An 18139-nucleotide genomic window follows, 5' to 3' on the forward strand; every position below is an offset into this window, starting at 1 on the left:
AGGACAAGAGCTGATCAGGTCATTGTTTTTTATAGTGTCCATTTCACTTCGAGAGGTTTCCCCTTTGGTGCTCAGGGAAAACAAATGAAATTTGTCTCTTTGGGACTGGCTTAATTCACTCAGCATGATGTTTTCCAGATTCCTTAATCTTGTTGCAAATGACCGGGTTTCATTGTTTCTTACTGCTGTATAGTATTCTATGGCGTACATGTCCCATAATTTCTTTATCCAGCCAACTGTTGATGGGCATTTGGGTTGGTTCCAGGTCTTAGCTATTGTGAATTGAGCTGCAAGAAACATTAATGTGCAGATGGCTTTTTTTATTAGCCAAATTAATTTCCTTTGGGTAAATTCCAAGGAGTGGGATGGCTGGGTTGTATGGTAGGGTTATGTTCAGGTTTCTGAGGAATCTCCAGAGTGATTTCCATAGTGGCTTAACCAGTTTGCATTCCCACCAACAGTGGGTTAGTGTCCCTTTTTCCCCACATCCTCTCCAGCATCTGTTGTTGGTAGATTTCTGAATGTGAGCCATTTTCACCTGGGTGAGGTGAAACCTCATTGTGGTTTTGATTTGCATTTCTCTGAGTACTAGTGATCTTGAACATTTTTTCATGTGTCTGTTGGCCATTTGGATTTCCTCTTTCAAAAAATGTCTCTTGAGGTCCTTGGCCCATCTCTTAAGTGGGTTGTTTGTTTTGTTGTTGTGGAGTTTCTTGATTTCTTTGTAGATTCTGGTTATCAACCCTTTATCTGTAGTATAGTTTGCAAATATTTTTTCTCAGGGTCTTTTTTTAAAAGATTTATTTTTTTTTAAAGAGTTACACACAGAGAGAGGGAGATGCAGAGAGAGAGAGAGAGAGAGAGAGAGAGATTGATCTTCCATCTAATGGTTCACTCCCCAGTTTGCTGCAATGGCAGAGTTGTGCCAATCCAAAGCCAGGATCTAGGAGCTCCCACATGGGTACAGTGGCCAAAGGACTTGGGCCATCTTCTACTGCTTTCCCAGGCCATAGCAGAAAGCTGGATCAGAAGTGGAGCAGCTGGCAATCAAACTAGTGCCTATATGGGATGCTGTTTGCAGGCAGCAGCTTAACCCACTAGGCCACATTGCCAGCCCCAATCCAGGGATTTGTGAAGGGAAAAGGTCTATTTAGAATCATTACTGGTAAAGTGCACTGCATTAAATATACATTATGTGTATTTGTTAACTTTATTTAGTGTAACCTTTAATAACAACATAATGTTTATCTTTGATAATCATTTATTTGAACACTCTTAACATTTCTTTTTACTTTTACACTATTATTTAAAAAATCTGTAGATAATGCTTTCGTTAAACCAATGATAACTTCTGTTTAATCTCTGCCACGTAATATAGGTGGGTGCATTTTCCTATGTATTTCCATTTTTACAGGTTTATTCCTCCACAGTAAAGCTGGTATTTTCTTGGTTAATGTATTTATTGTTATTTATGCATTCTATCATATTCTTTTTTTCCCACTGTTCAGTGCAGAAGGAAAGTACAGGTTTTTTGTTTTTTGGTTTTTTTTTTTTTTTTTTTTTAGATTTCATTTATTTATTGAAAGAGTTGCAGAGAGAGAGAGAGAGAGAGAGAGAGTCTTCTATCTGCTGGCTCACCCTCCAAATTACTGCAAAGGCTGGAGCTGAGCTGATCCAATGCCAAGACCCAAGAGCTTCTGGGTCTCCCATGAAGGTGTAGGGCCCAAGGACTTGGACCATGTTCCACTGCTTTCTCAGGACATAGCAGATAGCTAGATTGTACGTTGAGCAGGCAGGACTCAAACCAGCACCCATATGGAATGCTGGCACTGCAGGCAGCAGCGTTGGCCTCCAGAGTTTTCTTTGAACTCTTGTCATTCACCTTCTCTCCCAGGTATGATTCTGGGTCCTCCACATGTTCCTAAGAGGAAAGAAAATGAATATATCACCTGTAAGTGTTTTTTGTTTTTTGTTTTTTTTTTTTTATCCCCCAGTTTGTCAGTACTTATTTTAGGTGTTTAATGCTAGTTTATTTATTTATTTTCTTTTTAGATTTTTTTTTAATTTATTTGAAAGCCAGAGTTACAGAGAGGCAGAGGGAGAGAGAGAGAGAGTCTTTCATCTGCTGGTTCACTCCCCAATTTGCCACAATGGCCAGAGTTGCACTGATCCAGAGCTAGAAGTGAAGAGCTTCTTCTGGACCTCCCATATGGGTCCAGGGGCCCAAGGACTTAGGCCATCTTCTACTGATTTCCCAGGCCATAGTAGAGAGCTGGATTGGAAGGAAAGCCACTGGGACTTGAACTGGCACCAATATGGGATGCCAGCACTGAAGGCAGTGGCTTTACCTGCTATGCCACAGTGCTGGTCCCAGTATACTAGTTAATTAAAATGGAAATATGGGGCTGGCTCTGTGGCTCAGTGGGTTAATGCCCTGGTCTAAAGCATTGGCATCCCATATGGCACCGGTTTGAGACCCTGCTGTTCCACTTCTTCTCCAGCTCTCTACTATGGCCTGGGAAAGCAGTGAAGATGGCCCAGGTCCTTGGGCCCCTGAACCCATGTGGGAGGCACAGAAGAAGCTCCTGGTTCCTGGCTTCAGATTGGTGCAGTTCCAGCCATTGCAGCCAATTGGGGACTGAACCAGCAGATGGAAGACCTCTCTCTCTCTGCCTCTCCTCTCTCTGTGTAACTCTGACTTTCAAATAAATAAATAAATCTTTGAAAATTTTAAAATAGAAAAATAAACATAAAATTTGTTCTCATGGTATATACAGAAATGAATGATGAATTTGGCACAATTATGCATCATTACTGTCATCTATCATAATGCAGTTTGGTCTCTTGTCTTTCTGTTGCTATAGCAAAATATATATTTGTTACATGAATTGAGTTGAAACTAAGCACAATATGCTACATTTTTGGGGTCGTGTTGTCTGAAACAGTCTAAATGTAGATGATGTACTGAGCAGTGTTTTAGTGCTACCTATGAAGTAAACACTTAGCATTCCGCAAGTGAAGAGTTACCTAGTGCTAAAACACAAATCAGTTAAGTTTGTTTTGAATTGTTAGAGTAATGGAGTCCTTAATACCTTTGAGAAGCTGAATTGGATTCTGGAATAGAATAAGGAATGTGTGAAGAATCTACTGGAGGCTTATTTATTTATTTATTTATTTGGCAGGCAGAGTGGATAGTGAGAGAGAGAGAGAGACAGAGAGAAAGGTCTTCCTTTGCTGTTGGTTCACCCTTCAATGGCCACCGCGGCCAGCGCGCTGTGGCCGGTGCAACATGCTGATCCAAAGCCAGGAGCCAGATGCTTCTCCTGGTCTCCCTTGCGGGTGCAGGGCCCAAGGACTTGGGCCATCCTCCACTGCACTCCCGGGCCAGAGCAGAGAGCTGGCCTGGAAGAGGGGCAACTGGGACAGAATCCAGTGCCCCGACTGAGACTAGAACCCGGTGTGCTGGCACCGCTAGGTGGAGGATTAGCCTGTTTAGCCACAGTGCCGGTCTGCAATACTGACTCTTGAATGGGCAATGTTAAGGAGAAGTATGTAGAAGCATTGAGAATAAAAGGCAAGAAATCATCAGTGAAACTGCAATGGGAATGAACAGAAAATAATTTCCAGGAAAACACCATGCATATCATTTCCAATATGTCAGAGAAAAAAATATATTAAAAGACAGGGCAGACATTTAGCTTAGTGTTTATGATGCCACCTCAGAGTGTCTATGTTTGATTTCCAATGCCGGCTCTAGTTTTTAGCTCCCAGATAATGCAGACCTGGGGAAGCAATGGTGATGTCACTAATGAAGGAGGCCTAGATTCCATTCCTCAATCCTGGCTTCAGTCCTGCCCCACCTCTGTTTGGTGTGGTTATCTAGGAAGTGAATTAATGTGTCAAAGCTCTCTATCTCTCAGTACATCAACATTTTGCTCTATCAAGCTAATAAATATTTTTAAGTAAGAGAGAAAATACAGGTAAGACAAAGAATACAAATTAGCTTTTGCCCTTGTCTATGATTATTCTACTGATAAACAATTGAAATAACTGCCCAAAACATTCAAATGATAAACATTTGAAATAACATTATACATAATTAAAGTGAAAGCAATGGAATTATTTGCCCAAAAAGAGAACCTGGGAATGTCTGCAGTACAATCTGCATTTGTGACTCACTGAGAAAAATGCTTAGAGATTTGTTTAAGAACCTGCAATAGTCACCAGAATTGTAATCCAGCAGGCTAAGCCTCCACTATCAATGCTGACATCCCATGTAAACAAAGGATTTGAGTCCTTGCTGCTCCACTTCCAACCTAGTTCCCTGCTAATCTGATTGAAAGAGCAGTGAAAATGACTTGAGTATTTGGACCCTTCCATCAATATGGGAGACCCACGGAGTCCCAGGCTCCTGGCTTTGACCTGGCCCAGTCCCAGCCATTGTGGGCATTTGGGAAATGAACAGTAGATAGAAGATATATCCTTTTGTCTCCCTGTCTCTCCCAATCTCTGTAAGTCTGCCTTTCAAATAAATAATCTTAAAAAATAGGCCAGCGCCTCCACCTTGCGGTGTAGTCAGTATTGCCCCTCTTTTAGCCTGCTGTGCAATTCCCCTTGACAGATGTGGCCTTTGTGATTTGAACCTCCTGTTTCCCTCCAGCTTGGGCATTTCGCACAGCCAGTAGATAATGGGTTTGACTCTGTTGAATGCTCTGTGTGGCTTTCTAAACACTCAACAAGTCTAATGTAAAACCATATCCTTCCTTTTTCCTTCATATTCATACACAACTGTCAGTGTTTGTTTTGTGACAGAGTTAACATGTTGACTGGAAGTGTAATGTTACAGGTGATGATAGCATTTGAAGACCTGGCTGTGTACTTTACCTGGGAGGAATGGCAGAACATGAACAATGCTCAGAAAATCCTGTACAGAGATGTGATGCTGGAGACCTACAGCAGCCTCTTCTCCTTGGGTGAGTGACACCCATCACATTCCCAGTGATAACATTTTCTTGCTATTTGACAAGCAAGGGAACACTTTATAATGTTTAATATTGGACAGGATTAGAATTTGAGTCCATGAATAATCTGAATATCTACCATCTAACAAAAGATTCAAATTGGAACATTTGTTGCATAGCTCCTTAACCAAGCTGTAGTCCTTCAAATAACCCAAGATAGTGATTTTACAAAGTCTTACTTTGTTTCCATTAATAGGGTACTGCATTACCAAACCTGACTTAATCTTCAAGTTGGAGCAAGGAGAAGAGCCATGGATGGTGGACAAATGCTTGAATCAGAGCCTTTCAGGTCAGTCTGCACATAAGAGACAGGGAGGCCAAAGCAGAAAGTGTGTATATGTTGACTAGTAGTCTTTCCATGAAATTTTCTCAAGCCTTACTCCTGCTGACAGCTGGTTTTGTGGATCAGACACAGGCATTTAGAGATACCAGTATCTTTTCTAAATTTTGTTCTTAGTGAAGATGTTCTTTGATTAAAAAAAAAAAAAAAAATCCAGTCATTTCCTGATGTTACTAAGGCTTTTATTTAGGTTTGATACATTCCCCAAATTCTTTTTTTTTTTTTTTTTTAACTTTTATTTAATGAATATAAATTTCCAAGGTACAGCTTATGGGTTACAATGGCTCCCCAATGAAATTGGAAATTAGCAACTCGGGAATCCCCAGAGCACGTGCAAACACATGGAGATTGAACAACATGATCCTGAATGAACAATGGGTCATAGAAGAAATTAAAAGAGAAATCAAAAAATTTCTGGAAGTAAATGAGGATAACAACACAACATACCAAAACCTATGGGATACAACATTCCCCAAATTCTAACTTGTCCTTATCTATACTTTTATACCTTTTCCTTCATGCACTTATTAGTTCCTTCAGTGCTTGTTAGTTAGGCAACATACAGAAACTTATTTTTTTAATCTTAATGTTTCTGGTCTTTTTTTCTTTTTTTGACAGGCAGAGTGGAGAGTGAGAGAGAGAGACAGAGAGAAAGGTCTTCCTTTACCATTGGTTCACCTCCAATGGCCACAGCACACTGTGGCTGGCATACCATGCTGATCTGAAGCCAGGAGCCTTCTCCTGGTCTCCCATGCGGGTGTAGGGCCCAAGGACTTGGGCTATCCTCCACTGTACTCCCGGACCACAGCAGAGAGCTGGCCTGGAAGAGGGGCAACCGGGACAGAATCCAGTGCCCCAACTGGGACTAGAACCAGGTGTGCCAGTGTCACAGGCAGAGGGTTAGCCTATTGAGCCACGGTGCTGCCCTGTTTCTGTTCTTTTTTTTTTTTTTTTTTTTAAAGATTTATTTATTTATTTCAAAGTCAGAGAGAGAGAAGAAGGAGAGACAGAGAGAGAGAGGTCTTCCAGCCACTGGTTCACTTCCCAATTGGCTGTCATGGCTGGAGCTGTACTGATCTGAAGCCAGGAGCCAGGAGCTTCTTCCAGGTCTCCCACATGGGTACAGGGGTCCAAGGACTTGGGCCATCTTCTACTGCTTTCCCAGGCCATAGCAGGGTGCTGGATCAGAAGTGGAGTAGCTGGGACTTAAACTGGTGCCCATAAGTGATGTTGACACTGCAGGTGGTGGCTTTACCTGCTTTACCACAATGCCAGCCCCCAGAAACTTATTTCTAACTCATTGCTCAGATTGAGTTCCCTCTCATGATTTTGCCCAGGCATAGAACTTGCTCAGGACTGAATCAATAAGTGTGAACTCTCTTTTTTAGTCTCTTTTTTTTTTCCCTCTGTGCCTCTCAAATAAATAAGAAAATTATAGTCTGTTGGAAACATTTGAGGAGTGAGCCTATAGTTGGCAAACCTCTGTTTCAGTCTGTCTTTATCTTTCATTCTGTCTCTCTGACTCTCAAGTAAGCAAATAAGTAAATGCTAAAAGATGGTCATGTGGCCGGTGCTGTGGTGCAGTGAATTAAAACCCTAGGCTGAAGCACCAGCATCCCATATGGGCACCAGTTCGAGACACAGTTGCTCCACTTCCAAACCAGCTCTTGGCTATGGCCTGGGAAAGCAGTAGAAGATGGTCTAAGTCCTTGCACCCCTGCACCTGAGGGAGACCCAGAAGAAGTTCCTGGCTCCTGGCTTCAGATCAGCACAGTTCTGCCTCTGTGGCCAATTGAGGAGTGAACCATTGGATGGAAGAGCTTACTCTCTCTTTGCCTCTCCTCTCTCTTGTAACTCTGACTTTCAATTAAATAAATAAATCTTTAAAAAAAAAAATGGTCATGAGTAAGCCTCTGTGTTGTGACATCATAAATTATGAAGCTAGGAATGACACTGTGGTGCAGTGTGTTAAAGCTCCAGCCTGCAGCACTAGCATTGCATATGGGTGCCATTTCAAGTCTCAGCTGGTCCTCTTCTAATCCAGCTCTCTGCTAATGTACCTGAGAAAAGAGAAGAGGTTGGCCCAAGTCCTTGGCCCCCTGTACCCATGTGGGAGACAGGAAAGACACTCCTGGCTCCTAACTTCATCTTGGCCCAGCATTGGTTTGTTGTTCCCATATGGGGAGTGAATCAGCATATGGAAGGCTTCTCTCTGTCTATCTCTTTCTATAATTCTAGCTTTCAAGTAAATAAAGTAAATCTTTGAAAGAAAAGAAATCATAAACTAAGCATGAACTTATATAAAACATGAAAATAAGTGATCCTAGACTCACCAAGAAAGTAATGCGCTTTTGAGACCCAAGCTCAAGTAGCCTCCTGGGTTTATGTTGAGTGGCTTAGATTTTGTTAAGGGTGGAGTTTGAAGTATGATTTTCTCTCTTATTTTTCAGTATCATTGAAAAATAAGCAAATAAAAAGATAAGAAAAGCATAGGAAATGAAGCTTTCAGTGAAAATAGGAGGCAACTGATTAAAAGCATCTAGAAATTCAAATTATCACACAGGAATGTTTACAGAAAGAATCGAGAGGAGGTAACCAGCACTGATGATTTCAGAATGAGCTAGAAAACACTTTTCAAAGAAGATGAGCACATCCCAGTTTGCAGAAACAAATTCTTCAAACTGATTGGGAGTGTTTAACTAAAGTGGTATATTGGGACTTTTCTCTACCTGTTGTATTTCTGAGAGGCTGAAGGTGTTGGGTGTCCTTAGGAATTTGGGGAAGCTGGCATAGAGTAGAGACAAGGTAGTTTTTCATTTGAAAAATCCCACAAATGATGTTTACCTAGGAAGACTGAACATGAGACAATCTTAGATCCAAATCATACTCCTTAAATGTGTCCTGCTTAAAGTACAGGCACATTTCACTCTTCTCCACCTGCAAGTAAATGATCAGTAAAACTTTTTCATGTTTATGGTTGAAATATCGAGAATCAAAAAGCACACAATTTTTATAAAATAAACTGAGAAAAAGGACAGGGGAAAAATGGTTGCTAGGTAGTGGGTGAATATTTTTATTAAATATTTGTCCATTCTTTAAAATATTTTATAATTATTTCATCTTTGTGAAAGGCAGAGTGATAGTGAGAGAAGAAAGAGAGAGAAAGAGGCCCTCTATTAGCTCACTTCCCAGATGTCTGCAACACTTAAGTCTAACTAGTCTGAAACCAGAACTCTAGAATTCCTCTAGTCTTCCCTGGTGTCTCACAGGTTCCCAGGCACATGAAACATTATCTGCTTCCTTCCAGTTTACATAGGCAGAGATCTGTACTGAAAGCAGAGTAGCCAGGGCAGGCATCCCACTCATCATAGCACAAATGTCATTCTACCATCCTTGACAAATTCCCATAGTAAAAAGGATCAGGTTTGAACATTGGGAAACCTCATGGTATATTAATGTATTAAGGAGAAAAACCATATAATGGTCACAAATAAGTACCTCATACTGATTCTGTGAAAATCTTATGCCACTTGGATAACAAGTAACTCCATTCTCTTTACATGAGTATGCCAGGAGAAACAGTAACATGTGATTCAGTGACATGATTGCTTTTTTCTCATTTCAGTGGTCATGAAAATGGATGACCTGATTAAGATCAACCTGGAAAGTCAGGACAAAAATCTGAATCAGGATTTTATGAAAAATAACAAGACATCAGGTCACAAGAGAGTTGAATTAAGAAAAACCCTTAGTTTAAATTCAAGCCACATTCCAACAATGATTATTAAAAAGGGAATCTATTCAGGATTGAAGCCTGAGGAATGCAATAAATGTCACACTGTGTATCCCCACAGTGGGCCTGATCAACTGCAGGCTGGAGAGAAATTTGATAACACTAAGATACCTGGAAAATCTCTCCAGTTCTGTGAGCCTCTTAGTCAGTACAACAATATTCACATCATGAAGCAGCCATTTGGACCCACTGGACAAGCAAAAGTCTTCACAAGAAAGATGTTCTGTAAATCTGAGAGGGTTCATATGGCAGAAAACTGTAATAAATCAACTGTCACTTTTGGAAAAGCAACTCAAATAGAAAAAGCTATCCATGAAAATTCTAGCCTCAATATGCATCAACAAACTCACACAAGAAAGAAATTTTATAAGTACATTAAGTATGTTGAACCTGTCATTCACCAGTCACATCTTGCAATAAATCACAGACTAAATACAAGGGAAAAACTTTACACATGTAACCCTTGTGGAAAATCACTCAGTATTAATTCACCTTATGAATGTAATGACTGTGGAAAAGACTTTGGACAAAAATCAGTCCTCAGGAAATGTCAACAAATTCACACAGGAGAGAAATCACATGAATGTAGTGATTGTGGAAAAGCCTTTACACAAAAGTCATACGTCATAAAGCATCAGCGAATTCACACAGGGGAGAAACTTTATAAATGCCTTCATTGTGGAAGAGGCTTTCTGTGGAAGTCAGCCCTCATCAGACACCAGAGAATTCACACAGGGGAGAAACCTCATGAATGTAATGACTGTGGAAAAGCCTTTGGATGCAAGTCACAACTCATCATACACCAGCGAATTCACACAGGGGAGAAACTTCATGAATGTAATGACTGTGGAAAAGCCTTTGGATACAAGTCAAAACTCATAAACCATCAGCGAATTCACACAGGGGAGAAACCTCATCAATGTAATGACTGTGGAAAAGCATTTGGACAGAAGTCACACCTCACCATACACCAGCAAATTCACACAGGGCAGAAACCTCATGAATGTAATGACTGTGGAAAATCCTTTGGATGCAAGTCAGACTTCATCAGACACCAGAGAATTCACACAGGGGAGAAACCTCATGAATGTAATGACTGTGGAAAATCCTTTGGACACAAGTCATACCTCATGAAACATCAGCGAATTCACACAGGGGAGAAACCTCATGAATGTAATGACTGTGGAAAAGCCTTTGGATACAAGTCAAGCCTCATAAACCATCAGCGAATTCACACAGGGGAGAAACCTCATGAATGTAATGACTGTGGAAAAGCCTTTGGATGCAAGTCACACCTCATCGTACACCAGAGAATTCACACAGGGGAGAAACCTCATAAATGTGATGACTGTGGAAAAGCATTTGGACAGATGTCACACCTCCTCATACATCAGCGAATTCACACAGGGGAGAAACCCCATGAATGTGATGACTGTGGAAAAGCCTTTGGATACAAGTCAAACCTCATAAACCATCAGCGAATTCACACAGGGGAGAAACCTCATAAATGCAATGACTGTGGAAAAGCCTTTGGACGCAAGGCAGACCTTATGAAACATCAGCGAATTCACACAGGGGAGAAACCTCATCAATGTAATGACTGTGGAAAAGCCTTTGGATACAAGTCAAACCTCATAAACCATCAGCGAATTCACACAGGGGAGAAACTTCATGAATGTAATGACTGTGGAAAAGCCTTTGGACGCAAGGCAGACCTCATGAAACATCAGCGAATTCACACAGGGGAGAAACCTCATCAATGTAATGACTGTGGAAAAGCCTTTGGATACAAGTCAAACCTCATAAACCATCAGCGAATTCACACAGGGGAGAAACCTCATAAATGTAATGACTGTGGAAAAGCATTTGGACGAAAGTCAGACCTCATCATACACCAGAGAATTCACACAGGGGAGAAACCTCATGAATGTAATGACTGTGGAAAAGCCTTTGGATGCAAGTCACAACTCATCTTACACCAGCGAATTCACACAGGGGAGAAACCTCATGAATGTAATGACTGTGGAAAAGCCTTTGGACGAAAGTCAGGCCTCATCGTACACCAGCAAATTCACAAAAGGGAGAAACCTCATGAATGTAATGGCGATGGAAAGGCCTTTGGATGAAAGTCAGACCTCATGAAACATCAGTGAATTCACACAGGGGAGAAACCTCATAAATGTAATGACTGTGGAAAAGCATTTGGACGAAAGTCACACCTCATCGTACACCAGAGAATTCACATGGGGCAGAAATCTCATGAATGTAATAACTGGCAAAGCCTTTGGACACAAGTCACACCTCATCATACACCAGAGAATTCACACAGGGCAGAAACCTCATAAATGAAATGACTGTGGAAAAGCCTTTGGACACAAGTCATACCTCATATTACACTAGAGAATTCACACAGGTGGAGAAACCTCATAAATAATGATTGTGGAAAAGCCTTTGGCCGTAAGTTAGGCCTCATGATACATCAGCGAAATCACACAGAGCAGAAACCTCATGAATGTAATGACTGTGGAAAAGCCTTTGTATGAAAGTCACACCTCATATCACACTGGAGAATTCACACAGGGGAGAAAACCCATGAAAGTAATGACCAAGGGAAAGCCTCTGGATAAAAGTCAATCCTTTAGAAACATCAGAGAATTCACACAGGGAGGAAACCTCATGAATGTAATGACTTTGGAAAAGCCTTTTGACAAAAGACAAAACTCATATCACAGCAGAGAATTCACACAGGGTAGAAAACTCATGATTGTAATAACTGTGGAAAGCATTTAGCCATAAGTCAACCTTCATCATGCATCAGGGAATTCACACAGGGCAGAAACCTTATGAATATAATGACTGGAAAAGCCTTTGGACAAAAGTCAAACCTCATAATGCACCAGAGAATGCACACAGTGTTGAAACTTCATGAATGTAATGACTGTGGAAAAACTTGATTTTAACTTCCAACTCCAAATGCATCAGAGGATTCACACAGGGAAATAACCTTATAAATGTAATGACTGTGTAAAAGCCTTTTTCTATAAGTTATATCAAAACAGAATTCACACAGGGCAGAAACCGTATAAATCTAATGAGTGTGGAAAAGCCTTTATAAATCATACGTTGTAAGTCATAGCTCATATCACACCAGAGAATTCACATCGGAGAGAAACTTCATGAATGCAATGACTGTAGAAAAGCCCTTGTCAATAAGTCACATCTCAGAATGCGTCAGAAAATTCACATGAAAAGAAACCTTTTGGACATAATGACTTGGAAAGCTTTTTCCCATATTTCAGCCCTCATTGCACATCATCTAATTCATATGTGGGAAAACACTTTGTATATAATGCATATGGAAAAGCCTTTATCCATAAGTAACACCCCATAAAACATCAGAATTCACATGGGGGAGAAACCATATGAATGGAATGAGTGTTGGAAAACTATGCCAATATCACACAATATAACATCGAGAATTTATCACATGGTGGAAATCTTGTAATAAATGTGGGAAAGCCTTTTGTCAGAAGGAATACCTCATAACACATGTAGTTCAAACAAGGGATAGAACTTAAGAATATAATGAATGTGAAGGACTTTTTCCAAAATCAACATAACCATGTGACAGAGCCATTTGCTGGAAATTACATCCCATACAATAGGTACTCCCATAAGGAAGAAAGGTTGGGACCAGCGCTGTGGCACAGTAAGTTAAAGCCCTGACCTGAAATGCTGGCATACCATGTGGGCACTGGTTCTAGTCCCGGTTGCTCCTCTTCTGATCCAGCTCTCTGCTATAGCCTGGGAAAGCAGTAGAAGATGACCCTGCACCCATGTGGGAGATGCAGAAGAAGCTCCTGACTCCTGGCTTTGGATTGTGGCAGCTCCAGCCATTGCATCCATCCAGAGTTAGGAGTTAGGAGTCTCCACTTGGCTGCTTGCCTGATGCAGACACAAGCTGGCACAGATGTTATGTATGTCCAAAATGGCTCCTGCTCTATCAGCTTGCATGTCTTTGTGAGGTGATTGGAGAGAGAGAAACATGTCTGTACTGTCCCTTTTTTCTCTCTCTCCTCTAGTTTGGCTGGCACACTTTCCCTTGGATACTTAAGCCTCATTTCCTCTAGTTTCCTGCCACATTTTTGCCGGTGGCTCAGGCTACTGTGGTCTTGTCTCACCTCACTTTCCAGTTCTGGTGCATAGGCTCTCAGCTGTTGGAGTCATGATCCGTGGGCACCATGCCATCCATGTGGGTTCACTGCGTCCCTCTAATATCAGTAGAATTCCCTCTGTCATTTTTTTACCTAACTCTTCCCTGAGACTACTCTATTTCCACTTTTTAAAAACTATTTTCTCCTGGGCTAGAGCAGTAAGCTCCCTCCCTACTCCACCATCCAATTATTAGCCCATCTCTATATGATTATGACTCTGTTTCTGCCAAATTACTAATTTATACACCATATAATCAAAATTAAATGCCTTCCATCGAGTGCATATTTATTTTGTCATTTACTACTGTCAACTGCATGTGTAATGAGTAACCTGATTTGTAACATTCCTAACACAGGGAAATGATGGGCCCCATGGTTTGATTTATAATTGTGTGGTCATCTACTCACTCTAAATGCTGGAAGTTGTCCCAGCAACTGTCATGTGTATAGGATTTGAGTACATTGCCGTGCCAGCACCATCATGGTCATCAGCATAGGATACATTCTTAATGTTTCTAGATGCTCCTGGAACTTTAAATTATTTTCTGATTGTGGAAATTTTCCAAACTACAAGTCTATATCATACTGTAATTTTTCCAGTTTATTCCAGACTGTTTTTTCACCAAATATTCATCCACATATTTGTTTTTAATTATGGCTCACATTAAAATGACATTGTTACTAAGGGCAAGACAAAGTTTTAACTTCCATGTGCATCAATTTTCTATATTTTGTCTTTCATTTTATTAATTTCATCTGAGTATGTCAATATCCACATGGAAAGCAATCTTAGCACTGCCAATGTATGATGATTCTTTTGGGCACTTATATTTTCATGTCATGAATGCACTAAATAATGTTCAAGTTGTCTTAGCAATCTCCATCTTTATGGCCTATCAAATAATTTTAGAACATTACATTCTTTTACACTTTCAAGGACACTTTTTTATAGCTTCTTTATATTTCGAGAATCAAAATTGTCATTCTCTTTAAAATTTCCATTCATTAGATCAAGACAATTTTATCTTGGTTTTAAAATTACTGAATTTAATGGCATAAACTTTCTTTGATTTAAGAAAGCACAGATTTTCTGTATTTAAATGTGTATTGAGGGCTACTTTTATTAATATCTGTTACATCTCCTTGTAACCTTATTCCTGCTTCTACTAAATTTACCATTTGTACACACAACTATCAATATAAAACATATATTGAAATGAATACATTTCTCTATTTTTCATGTTGATTCAAATTTATTATTACCACCTCAATAAATAATAACCTAATTTGTGCCAATTCTAGTGCAGGGCACTTCAGGCTACCATGATTTATTTTATCATTGTAAGGCTATCAAATTCTGGCAGATGTCCAAATTTTACTTTCACAGTATATGAGAACAATTTAGGGCCAGTTCCATCACTCATTAGCAGGAGATTTCATTCTTAGCTTTATAGACATTCATGGAACTTGAAATTAACCTTTAATTATGAAAATTTGTTAATTTTTAAATTCACTGGAGTCACTCTTTTGCACAAATACTTTAGTCTAGACCAATCCTAACCCTATGAATCTGTGGCCATGGTGATTTAATTTTTATTGTAAGATCATCATCACCCCCAACATTCTGTAAGTTGCCTTCTGGAAACTGTCAGGTACACAGTGTCTCAGGGCCATTTTAGCCAAGGGTAATAATTCTTTCTCCTCAACGTAGTATATATATGAATATATGTAACATATATAACATACATATATTTTATTCATAGATAAATTTGCCACTGTGTTTCTAGATACTAGTATATTTCCTGAAAATTATGTGGGAAAATAGTGGGATCTTAATGTTATTTTTATCCCAGAATTATGTATGTTTATTTAATTTTAGAGGCTGGTAGACTTGGAGAAACAGAGAAACAGACTTTATGAGCTACAACTTGATGGCTTACTCTTCATTCTTGTAATTTTCAGAAACTGGATCATTACAGAAATCTGAGTATTCTTTTCTGATGATAAATACATTATACAAATTTCAAAATGTTGCTCTGTGTACATTTATATTACAAATTATATATATGTGCATTTACATTGTAATGTCATAAACACACACACATATATATTATATATATAAACACCTTTAAAATTCTCCTTGTTATTGGTATAATTTTTTTGAATTTTAAATATTTACTTCCTTTTAAAATTTTAAGTAATATAAGTTTGATATATTTCATATATACAGACTAATGAATGTAAGTGACACTTCCCTCGATACCCTCCCTCCCACACACACTCCAACCCTTTCTCCTCTTCCCTCTCACATTCCCACTTAACTTTTACAAAATGATTGTATAGTTAACCCTACACTAAGTAAGAGTTCAACAAGTCAGCAAATAGTATGAAGGAAAAAAATAAATTAAAAAAAATCACTGTTCCTCAATGGAAAAGACAAGTGCTCTAAACAATCAACAAATCTGAAAAAGTGTATCTAACTCCAATACATTACATTTTAGGTACTCTATTAGCTACCTCAGATCAGGGAAAACATATGATATCTGTCTTTTGGGGACTAGTTTATTTCACTAAGTATAATGATTTCCAGTTTCATCTATCTTGTTGCAAAAGACAGGGTTTCTTTTTCTTTTTTTTTTATAGCTGAGTAGTACGCCGTAGTGTGTATATACCATAATTTTCTTATCCAGTCAACAATTGATTGATATCTGGATTGTTCCCAGACCTCAGCTATTGTGAATTGTGCTGCAGTGAACATGGGGTTATAGATAACTCTTGCATATGCTAATTTCTTTTGGTTTGGGTAAATTCCAAAGAGTGGGATGGCTGGATCATATGGTAGGTCTGTAATCAGATTTGTAAGATATCTCCATACGGTCTTTCACAGTGGCTTGCACCAGTTTACATTCACACCAACAGTGGACCAGGGTAACTTTTTTCCACATCCTCATCAGTTTTGTCATTTGTTGATTTTTTTTTGACAGGCAGAGTTAGGCAGTGAGAGAGACAGAGAGAAAGGTCTTCCTTCCATTGGTTCATCTCCCAAATGGCCACTATGGCTGGTGGGCTGCAGCCAGTGTGCTGCAATGATCCAAAGCCAGGAGCCAGGTGCTTCCTCCTGGTCTCCCTTGTGGGTACTATCCTTTCTTCCCAGTTCTGACACTTAAAACTGTTCCAAATTATGGGATTTGATTCAATGCACCAGGTCTTTTTTTTTAATGTTTAAATAATATTTTTAACTTTGTAGAAATTTGCACTTTCTTTTTTTCACTTTTTTTATTAAACTTTTATTTAATGAATATAAATTTCCAAAGTACAGCTCATGGGTTACAATGGCTTCCCCCTCCCAAAACTTCCCTCCCACCCACAACCCTCACCTTTCCCATTCCCTCTCACCTTCCAATCACATCATGATTCATTTTCAATTCTCTTTATATACAGAAGATCAGTTTAGTATATATTAGGTAACAATTTCAACAGTTTGCCCCCATATAGCAACACAAAGTGAAAAAAAAAATACTGTTGGAGTACTAGTTATAGCATTAAATAACAGTGTACAGCACATTAAAGACAGAGATCCTACATAATATGTTTTAAAAAAAATAATTAATTTTCTATGCCATTTGCAATGTAACACCAGGTTTTTTTTTTTCATTTCCAATTATCTTTATATACAGAAGATCGATTCAGTATATAATTAGTAAAGATCTCATCAGTTTGTACCCACACAGAAACACAAAGTGTAAAAATACTGTTTCAGTACTAGTTATAGCATCACTTCACATTGGACAACACATTAAGGACAGATCCCACATGGGATGTAAGTACACAGTGACTCCTGTTGCTGATTTAACAATTTGACACTCCTGTACATGGCGTCAGTAATCTCCCTAGGCTCTAGTCATGAGTTGCCAGGGCTATGGAAGCCTTCAGAGTGGGCTGACTTTGACCTTATTCCGATAGGGTCATAGTCAAAGTGGAAGTTCTCTCCTCCCTTCAGAGAAAGGTACCTCCTTCTTTGATGGCCCCGTTCTTTCCACTGGGATCTTATTCACAGAGATCTTTCATTTAGGTCTTCTTCTTCTTCTTTTTTCTTTTCCATGGTATCTTGGCTTTCCATGCCTACAATACTCTCATGGGCTCTTCAGCCAGATCTGAATGCCTTAAGGGCTGATTCTGAGGCCAGAGTGTTGCTTAGGACATCTGCCATTCTGAGTGTGCTGTGTATCCTGCTTCCCATGTTGGATCGTTTTTTTCCCTTTTTGATTCTATCAGTTAGTATTAGCAGACACTTGTCTTGTTTGTGTGATCCCTTTGACTCTTCGACCTATCAGAGCCATCAATTGTGAACTGAAACTGATCACTTGGACTAGTGAGATGGCATTGGTACATGCCACCTTGATAGGATTGTATTGGAATCCCCTGGCACATTTCTAACTCCACCATTTGGGGCAAGTCCAATTGAACATATCCCAAATTGTACATCTCCTCCCTCTCTTTTTCCACTCTTAAATTTAAAATTAAAACACCTAAGAATAATTGTGTGTTAATTACAGAGTTCAACCACCAGTACTAGAACAACAACAACAACAAATACTAAAAAGGATAAAGTATTACATTGTACATCTAGAGTCAGGACAAGAGCTGATCAGGTCATTGATTCTTATAGTGTCCATTTCACTTCAACAGGATTCCCCTTTGGTGCTCAGTTGTCGCTGATCAGGGAAAACAAATGATATTTGTCTCTTTGGGACTGGCTTAATTCACTCAG

The 18139-nt window shown here is 39.4% G+C and overlaps 1 protein-coding gene across 1 annotated transcript; it reads left to right on the forward strand.

The window, feature by feature from the left end:
* The first annotated feature begins 1893 nt into the window (after positions 1-1893).
* Positions 1894-15487, forward strand: LOC133754533 (zinc finger protein 345-like). Its single transcript, XM_062184979.1, has 4 exons — positions 1894-1951; positions 4847-4973; positions 5218-5310; positions 8987-15487. Exons 1-4 carry the CDS (start codon positions 1916-1918, stop codon positions 11278-11280), a joined length of 2550 nt encoding a protein of 849 aa, XP_062040963.1. The 5' UTR covers positions 1894-1915; the 3' UTR covers positions 11281-15487.
* Positions 15488-18139: the final 2652 nt, after the last annotated feature.

This window comes from Lepus europaeus, unplaced genomic scaffold (assembly GCF_033115175.1).
Source record: "Lepus europaeus isolate LE1 unplaced genomic scaffold, mLepTim1.pri SCAFFOLD_150, whole genome shotgun sequence".
NCBI lineage: Eukaryota > Metazoa > Chordata > Mammalia > Lagomorpha > Leporidae > Lepus > Lepus europaeus.

What these genes read in the sequence shown, in the direction of transcription:
- LOC133754533 (XM_062184979.1), top strand. Translation starts at nt 1,916, where the DNA reads ATGTTCCTAAGAGGAAAGAAAATGAATATATCACCT. An exon ending in AGAAAATGAATATATCACCT is followed by an intron (nt 1,952 to 4,846) that starts GTAAGTGTTTTT and finishes GTAATGTTACAG; the next exon opens with GTGATGATAGCATTTGAAGA. An exon ending in CAGCAGCCTCTTCTCCTTGG is followed by an intron (nt 4,974 to 5,217) that starts GTGAGTGACACC and finishes TTCCATTAATAG; the next exon opens with GGTACTGCATTACCAAACCT.